General features: G+C 42.1%; 1 pseudogene and 1 gene segment (V, D, J or C); both read right to left on the minus strand.

The window, feature by feature from the left end:
• Window positions 1–1,223: 1,223 nt before the first annotated feature.
• Window positions 1,224–1,775, minus strand: LOC102421271 (annotated as a pseudogene).
• Window positions 1,776–5,226: 3,451 nt separating this feature from the next.
• On the minus strand, window positions 5,227–5,763 carry LOC106695970. The segment is given in 2 exon segments: window positions 5,227–5,603; window positions 5,703–5,763. Coding segments are annotated over 2 exon segments (426 nt in total).
• Window positions 5,764–9,241: the final 3,478 nt, after the last annotated feature.

The raw sequence follows: 9,241 nt of genomic DNA on the forward strand, positions 1-9,241 counted from the left end.
TGAGAACCACTGTCTTAGAAGTTCCTTTACACATTTCTAGATGGCCCAAGAAATTAGCAGTTAACCTTCTCAGAAGTTAACCTGTGATCTGAGGCTCCTCTTTGACTTGCCTTAGAGTAGAACATGTTCTAGCAACAGCTTTACTAATAGCATTTATTACTTTGCTCTGGGTGGAGGGCTTGTCTGTGATGTCACTGTTCTGATGTCGTTGTCCTTGTAGGCTCCCACACACAACCTGTACTTCCTGGACAGGCTCAGTTGGTCTAGAGTCTAGACACTCTGTCCATCTTCCTATGAGCAAGTGCTGCTGGATGTGCCCAGCTGGGCCAGGCAGGGTTTGTGGCAGATGACCATCCTCACAGCATCTCTGTTTCCTAGGAGCAGGTACACCTGGCTTGAATTATCCAAGCTTCAGGCTGAAGGAAGTCCCATCACACTCTCCACCAAACATATGCTCCAAAAGAGAGCTTAATTCCAGGCAAGGCCAAGCTCATGGCTTCCTGCTGTGACAACACACCTGCATATCAGTTAATGTGAGAAGATATGATCAGCAAACCTCTGATTCATCAGATAGTCTCCCTGATATAGGGACCAAGCCAAGACTCTCTCCCTTAACCCTCTGTCTCCCACAGGGCCCCATCAGCAGCTTATTCTGTGGATCCACAGCGCCCTCAAGTGGCCGCCTGTGTAGTAGCAGTGTTGATACTTCCCAGGTTGAGTGGGTTCTGTCTGAATTAGGAGTCAGGACCAGCCAGGACACTGTAAGCACCTGCTGATGTGATGTTTACCTGTCTCAGCTCAGCCTTAGCAGGTGGTAGTGAGGGAGGCATGGTGCGTATTTTCTAAGAAGGAAATATAAATTCTAAATCTCATCAATGAGTGTTCTGGGAAAGAGGACACCATGCATGCAGCTGCCCTGGGAAGGGGTGGAGGGACCTTGGCTGAAGCGTTCTCTTTAACCAAAGATAATTCCTGGGGAGGGATGACCTTAGGGTTTTACTAGCCAAAAAAAGAATTTGAGCAGCTGGAAATATACCCTCTATGAAGAGGGAACCATCTACTTATAGATCTTGGGTGTTTTTTTTGTTTGTTTGTTTTGTTTTGTTTTGTTTTCCACTCTGTTTAACTCTTCTGTTCTTTTTTAAAAATCGAATAACTTACCTTTTAAGTTATTGATTTGTACGAATTATTTATATTTTGGATACATGCCCTTTCTTAATATCTTTTTTTTATAGTCAGGTCTTTATTTAAGAATCTCATCTGCCAACTTAGGGTTTTCCACCAACAAGGGGAGCAGAAACCTTCACAGGCTTCACAATCTTTTGCTTAGGTGCTGCCTTTGTGGGAGCCTTAGCAGCAGCCATTGCTGTCTTTTTAGATGCTTGCTTAGCCTTTTTTGCTTCCTTGGCAGCCCTGATAGCTTGTTCTCGCTGAGCTTTCCTAACTTCAGGCTTCTGGTTCCTCTTGGCCATTATATCAGCAAGAGATGCACCAGTGATGGCCCTCTGGAATTTGACTGCACGGCGGGTTCTTTTCTTTTGGATTTCTTCTGACTGTCCCTTTTTGTGCTTTCTCCTATAGAGCACGGTCCAGTTTTTCTGTCGAGGGTTCCTCTTGGAGAGGAATGCCGACTCGCATTTTGCATTAAGAAACTGGAAAACCTTCCCGTCGGTCCTGGCATAGCGCCACCCATGTCCGGGGTAGATCTTGTACCCACTGAAGCTGCACAGCTCGACCTTCATGGCTGCGGCCGCTGGAGAGCAGGAAAGAGGGTGAAGAGAGCTCTTAATATCTTTTGATGAACAGGATTTTAAATTTTTGACAAAGAAAAATGTGCTTTTTAAAGATTAGAATATTTTTTGTCCTCTCAAAGACATCTTTGCCTACTCCAAGGTCATGAAAAGAATTTGTTCAGCTTTTTCTCAGAAGCTTTATTGAGAAAGTTGACCCATCTTATATTCATTTTTGTTTATGGAACTATCAGCAAACTTGTTCTGGAAAGGGTCAGATGGTAAAGATTTCAGTTTTCTGTCCCAGCTCCCCACCTCTGCCCCTGCAGTGCCAAAGAGTCAGAGACACCACACAAATGAGTGAGCATGGCTGTGCTCCAATAAACTTGGTGTATAGATACTGAAATCTGAATTTCATATAATTTTCCTCTGTCACAAACATTGTTGATTAGCTTCTGGGCCTTATAAGAACAAGCAGAGGCCAGATTTTGCCCACTCCTGGTTTATAAAATGAGATAAGGGTTGAGATTATTTTTCATTATGCACACAGTTTTTCCAGCACCATTGTTGAAATGATTATTTTCCCCCCTTTTGCAGTACTTTTAGTGTTTGATCTAGAGATCACAACATGCATCTTTACCTTACCTGCAAAAATGTCTATTAACCATAGATTTTTTTCATAAATGCCCTTGATTAGGGGAAGGATGTTTCCAATTACTTTTTATTTACTAAGAGTTTGTATCCCGAACAAATGTTGGATTGTATAAAGTATTTTTTGAGCATCTATAGAGGTGATCTTATGATTTTTATTTTTTTAGTATTTGAGAGGTTAAACTGCATTTCATATTTTTGAATGTTAATCTGTACATTTCTGAGATAAACCCATCTTGGTGATGATGTATTATCCTCTATAGATGTTGCTCTATTTGATTTGGAATTCTAAAAGATTTATTAATCTTTTCTTGAGGGATAGTGATCTATCTTTTTTTTTTTGGTGATTTTTTTTTTGTGTGTGTGTGGTAATATCTTGATCTCATTTGAGTAGCATAGTAGTGCTGGCCTCAGTGTGAGTAGGGAATTATTCCCTATTTTCCAGATTTCCTACTAAGTACAATCAATTTTAATATGATATATTTTCATTTAATTAAAATCCCTTTATAATTTCCCTTTTGATTTCTTCTTTGCCCCATGGGTTATTTAGAAGATTGTTGTTTCATTTACAAATATTTGGAAGTTTTCCAGTACTCTTTCTGTTATTGATATCTAATTCAGTTCCTCTGTGGTGAAAGAACATGCTTTTGAATTATTTTAAATGCGTTGGTACTTATTTTATACCCAAAGTCTACAGTATCCTGGCCATGGTCTGTGTGCACTCGATAAGAATGTGTACTCTGCTGCTGTTGGGTGATCTGTTCTATAAATGTTAGTTGGGCCGAGGTGATCAATAATGTTACTAATGTCTTCTGTTTCCTCACTAATTTTATTGGGGGGGTGGTGGTATCAAGTTGTTCAACCAATTACTGACAGGTGTTGAAATGTCTGATTATAATTGTGAATTTGTCTATTTCTCCTTGCTGTTTTTGTTCAGGGTTTTAAACTCTCCTTTTAGATGTATAAATATTTATGATTGCTATGTTTTCTTGATCAATTTGTCCTTTTAGCATTAGAATATGAGATTTTTTATCCCAGACTATATTCATTGTTCTGAAATTGATTTTGTCTGATGGTATTATTGCTGCTCCAGCTTTCCTGTGATTAGTGTTAGCCTGGTATATCTTGTCCATTCTTTTACTTTTACCTTCTGAGTCTTTATGTTCATAGTACATTTCTGGTGGGCAGCATACAGTTGTTGATTTTTCATTTTTACTCAAAATCACAATCTGTGCTTTTTATTTGGGGCATTGAGACTACTTTGATTTGATACGACTATTGATCTAGTTTGTTAGTATCTATCATAAACTTGCTATTTGTTGTATTAGCCCCATCTTTTGCTTGCCCCTCTTTACTTCTTTTTATGGACTCTTGGGTATTAATTATTTTAATGATTCCATTATCTCTATTTTTGTTGACTTAGTAGTTATAATTCTGTGTTTGATATTTTAGTTGGTGGCTCTAGCATTTGCAATTTACATCTTTGCCTTAACACAGTCTACCTTGAAGCGGTATTATACCACCAGACATAGATTAGGAAAACCTCACAATGGTAAGATAATTTATCTGCTCTCTGTCTTTCTCCTGTTGTCATACATTTTACTTTTATGTACTATAGCGCCCCTCCCCCTCCTTATCTGCAGTTTTGCTTTCCACAGTTTTAGTTTCCAGCAGTCAAGCACCATTCAGAATTATTAAATGGTCAATTCCAGAAATAAACAATTCCCAAGTTTTTACTTGAGCACCATTTTGAATACCTGATGACATATTGTGCCATCTGGTCTGTCCCATGCAGGACACGAACCATCCCTTTGTCCAGCACATCAATGCTGTGTACACAACCCACCATTAGTCACTTAGTAGCTGTCTTGGTTGGTTATCACATTGACTGTAGTCGCATCACAGTGCTTGTGTACTAGTCACCCTTATTTCACCTAATAGTGGCCCCAAAGCGCAAGGGTAAACAGTGTATACAGGGTTTGGTACTATCAGTGGTTTCAGGCATCCATTGGGGTTCTTAGAAAGTATCCCCCAAAGATAAAGGGGGGCAGTGTAACTGTTTTTCAGGTCTTCTTTGAATCACTTTTCTTTAACATTGTCTCAAGTAGGGTGTTTAATAAACCAAGCTAAATTTAAATTTCTATTCAAAATAGATTTGAGAAGACAGCTGATTGTCAAGAAAAACAATAAAACAGTATATAGACATACATTAACATGCATTATTGTGGCTGACAGGTGCTCCTGGATAATTATTTCAATGTCAATTCATATATATATATGATTTCAGAGAGATAAAGGGAAAGGGAGAGAGAGATGAAAACATCAATGAGAGAGAAACATTGATTGGCTGCCTCCTGCACACTCCCCACTGGGATTCTAGCCCCACAATCCATGTGTGCTGACTGGGAATTGAACCAGCAACCACTCTGTTCATGGGTCGATGCTCAACCATTGAGCACTTGATGACAGTTCTTACTAATGTGTATATTTTAAGGCTGTATATTCTAATGTGTATATTTTAAGGCTGGCGGCTGCATGAGGCCTGGACAGTGCTCTGCATTGGCGGCCCACACTAAAGCTTAGTGTCATCTGAGTCAGTGATGCTCAGTGCCAGTAGTTTAATATAATTATGTTAAAACTTTATATTTTACAGGAGACCATACCTGACACTAAGATCTGGTGCTCAATCTCAATTATGGAATCTTGATCTATAGAAAGGAATCCTAGAAAACCAGACAGAACGTTACTGCCCAAGGTGACCTGTTCTGGTATTTTGAAGGTCATTTTTTTACCTCCCACTGTAAAAACAACAATTCAAGTCCCAAAGCATTTATTTCCCCTTATTTCAGGACTCTGGGAACTGTGAGGAGAGGTGAGCACATGAGGGTTTGAGAGCAGGAAGAGGGTGACTCTGCAGCGCTGTGGTTAAGCTGCTGGCACAGAGGTACACGGCTGAGTCCCCCTGCTCTGCACGCTGGATCTTCAGAGTAGAGTAGGAGCCATCAGGCCTCTCAGCAGAGAACCGCTCTTTAGGCATCCCTGATGTGTATGGGCCATTCTTGCCTTGGAAGTAAAGCAAAAACTCCGGGCCCTGCCCTAGTGTCTGTTGGTACCAGTAAAGGACCGAGTGTCCAGAAATTGGATCACACCTGAGAGCAACATCCTGTCCCCTCTCTGTGACTATGTGCCTGGGGGACTGGGACACTCCAGCATCTGTGTGACCTATGGAGACAGAAATTGGGAATAGAATGAGGAAAAATAATTGTAATCATCAAACACACACAAAACACAATGAAAGGGCTTGGTTTTCTGAGGACTCACCTGCCCCCAGGAGACAGAGGCTCACCCAGCAGAGGATCCTGGTGCCCATGGCAGGGTGAGGACAGGATTGGGAGGTTACCCAGGTCAGGGTCCTTGTGAGCATGAGCAGAGGAGGAGGGACTTCCCTTATCCCCACAAAGCAGTTCCCATAGTGACATCACTAAGCCCCAGGATTCCCTGATATTAAGTAATTAAGCAATGAATTAATTAATTATATCTAAGATGCTAGCTGCACAGTGATGGCGAACCTATGACACACGTGTCAGAGGTGACACGCGAACTCATTTTTTTGGTTGATTTTCCTTTGTTAAATGGCATTTAAATATATAAAACAAATATCAAAAATATACATCTTTGTTTTACTATGGTTGCAAATATCAAAAAATTTCTATATGTGACATGGCACCAGAGTTAAGTTAGGGTTTTTCAAAATGCTGACACACCGAGCTCAAAAGGTTCGCCATCACTGTGCTAGCAACTCTGGGATGCACCATTCTGTTAACTACTATTAAGAAAGAAAAAAAAAATATTGTGACTCATAACCAGAAATGTTAAAAGATGAAAATTGTGAAAGAGAATGAATGAGAAATAGTAATTCAAACATGGATGTAAATACACACCGATTCTGTTTTTGGTTGTCATCCCTCTGAGCTCCAGTGCTCTATCGCCCAGACCCCACACTCCCTATCTGGCCAGTCTTCTCTAGTGTCTCGTTCTCTTCACGTTGTTAGTTGTACATTTTCACCTGAATTCAACAGCACTTCACAGTTGAGGTCTTCACCTTCCCTTTGAGGTCTCCTAATTCTAATCTTCATCCTGCATTTTCTTTGTCCTTTTTATGATTTGGGCAGCAGTGGGATATGTATTGGGAGGGTGGGGGGTATGGATGGGAGGTTGTCCCATTTTCCCCTGAGAGCAGTTTAAATTCACAGTTCAAAGCTTCTGGGAATGAAATGGTGCCTCTGGTGAGTACTGATCTAAGTTGGTTAGGTCCTTCTATTAAATTTGGAGGTAAAAAAACAATACCCTCTATAAATTCATTTATCTTCAAAATGACTTTTGTCCTCAATTCCTTATCAAGATGCCTCTTCTGTTTCTAAGTCAGTTCTAAAATAAATAAATGTCCCCAAACAACAAGAGTGGAGGCCCTGACCCCTCAGTCTAGCTCCACCTGTGAATAACAACCCCCCCACCCCCCACTTTATCTGAAAAGGAAGGTAAATGAGCGCCCTCTAGTGCCTGCATTTCCAAACTCAATAGAAACAAGTTACTACATTTCCACAATTCAAATGGCAGTAGAATTGCAATTTGGTTGTGGTGTCAACACAGGGTTGATGAACACGTCATAGCTTTCTCAAATAAGGTTCCCATAAAAAGTGGGAAGAAACACTGTTGTCTCAGGAAGATATTCTCACTCCAGTACTTTTAAGATTCTACACTTTGAAATAAGAGTCTATTTTCAGTCTTTGCTGCCTAAGGAAAGGAAACTACATTCATCTTTTTTTAAAAATATATTTTATTGATTTCTTACAGAGAGGAAGGGAGAGGGATAGAGAGTTAGAAACATCGATGAGAGAGAAACATCGATCAGCTGTCTCCTGCACACTCCCTACTGGGTATGTGCCCGCAACCAAGGTACATGCCCTTGACTGGAATCAAACCTGGAACCCTTGAGTCTGCAGGCCAATGCTCTACCCATTGAGCCAAACCGGTTAGGGCCATTCATTTTTTTTAATATATATTTTTATTGATTTCAGAGAGGCAGGGAGAGGGAGAAAGAGACAGGAACATTAATTATGAGAGAGAATCATTGATTGGCTGCCTCCTGCACACACCCAGCTGGGAATGGAGCCCACAACCCAGGATGTGCCCTGACCAGGAATCTAACCTTGACCTCCTGTTTTATAGGTTGACACTCTACTACTAAGTTTCACTGGCTGGGCCATTAGTCTTTAAAGCATTGATCTGAATCATTCAGGCAAATCTTGGACTTTGGTCTATTCTTGGACCATCCTAGACAATGTTATTGTTTCTACCCAGAAAGATGCTCACAGTTCTTTAAGGACTAGTACATGGCCTCTCTCCGTAAATGGGGCCTCTCTCCGTAAATGGAGCCTCTGCAGACAGGAACAGCTTTTCCAAGTAGCCACCAAATATAAATTTCATGTTGAATGCTACTGCTCCTCTGCTTATTCAGTTACCAGAATATTCCTAATAAAGTGCTATTTGCACTTACACACCAACACCAACACATACACAGGCACACCTTGAGATGATGGACCTCAATTCACACAGAGGATCACGCTGCTGAGGTTCTCACTGGAGCCCCTCAGGCTGACATTCCATTGCAGAGGAGTCGGGTGAGAGCATCAGGAGGGGCAAGTTTTCCTCCTAGCAAGACAGGGGCCTCAGGAAGGAGTGTCTTCCACTCTATGGTTGCCCTATTTGTGCAGAGGGCAACTGGCTGCACACAGCTGTGTACTGACTGCTGGCACAGAGGTACAAAGAGGTCTGGTTGGTGTTGGCCAACTTCAGGGTCAAGAGAAAATGCTCATTCTTGTTTCAGGAGACACTGTACTCTTCTGTGACATCCCCTTTGGAAGTGCTGCCGAAACTGCGTGAATAATGGATCAGCCTCAGCCCCTGTCTTGGGTCTTGTGGATACCAGTACATCACAAAGTGGTACGTGTCCTGGGAACATTCCAGGGTCACCTTCTTTCCTGATTGTATAGTATAGTATCTTGGGGTCTGGGTGATTGCAGCATCCATGGGGCCTGTTGGAGAAGCAGATGTAAGTAAAGACAAGACTTGAGGAATAAGCTGGATACTGAAAGGGGTGTGGGAGATTGGAGCTGGGACTTCGCAAACCCCTGGCAGAGGTTTCCAGCTGAAAGGAGACAAAGCATCACACAAAAGAGGTTGGGGCTCATGGCCCAGCCAGGTCAGGGCGAGATGGGGCTGTCCCAGCTAAATGCTCTGACCACAGACTGAGAGGGAGCTCAGGGGCCCTTCTCCAGTGAGTACACAGGTTTGCCTGGGATGTAACTGCCCCCCACCCAGCAGAGGCTCCATGGCCCAGGTCTCCTACAGACTTGGCTCAGGTTGAATCAGCAACTCCTCTCATAGATATAGTTCAGCAGGGCCTGCAGGGGAGATGGGCTTGAATGCACTGAGTGTAGGCAGCACCCCTCCCCTTGGTTTCCCACATTTCTCTGAGACAATTACCTCTGTCTGCACCTGTCCCTGCCATCAAGGCTGCCTTGCCCAAATCCTTCCACTATTGATCTCATTAATGTTTAGAGGGACCTCCCACCTCTTTCATAGCTATAGGTAGCCTAGCAATAACTGAAAACTTCAACATCTGCCCAATGTTGGATCCATGCCCTAGTTTTCTTAACTCTTTTCTGTTCTCCCAGAATCTCCCCAGAGCTCTTTAGATACCAATGGCATCACAGTGCCATCTGGTGGCCAAGAATTCAAGTTTCTTCATTGTTTCTTCTGCAGTGGCCCCAAGGATGCTGGGAAGAGTTTGCAGGATC

The sequence above is a fragment of the Myotis lucifugus genome, unplaced genomic scaffold, assembly GCF_000147115.1.
Source record: "Myotis lucifugus unplaced genomic scaffold, Myoluc2.0 scaffold_5894, whole genome shotgun sequence".
Classification (NCBI taxonomy): domain Eukaryota; kingdom Metazoa; phylum Chordata; class Mammalia; order Chiroptera; family Vespertilionidae; genus Myotis; species Myotis lucifugus.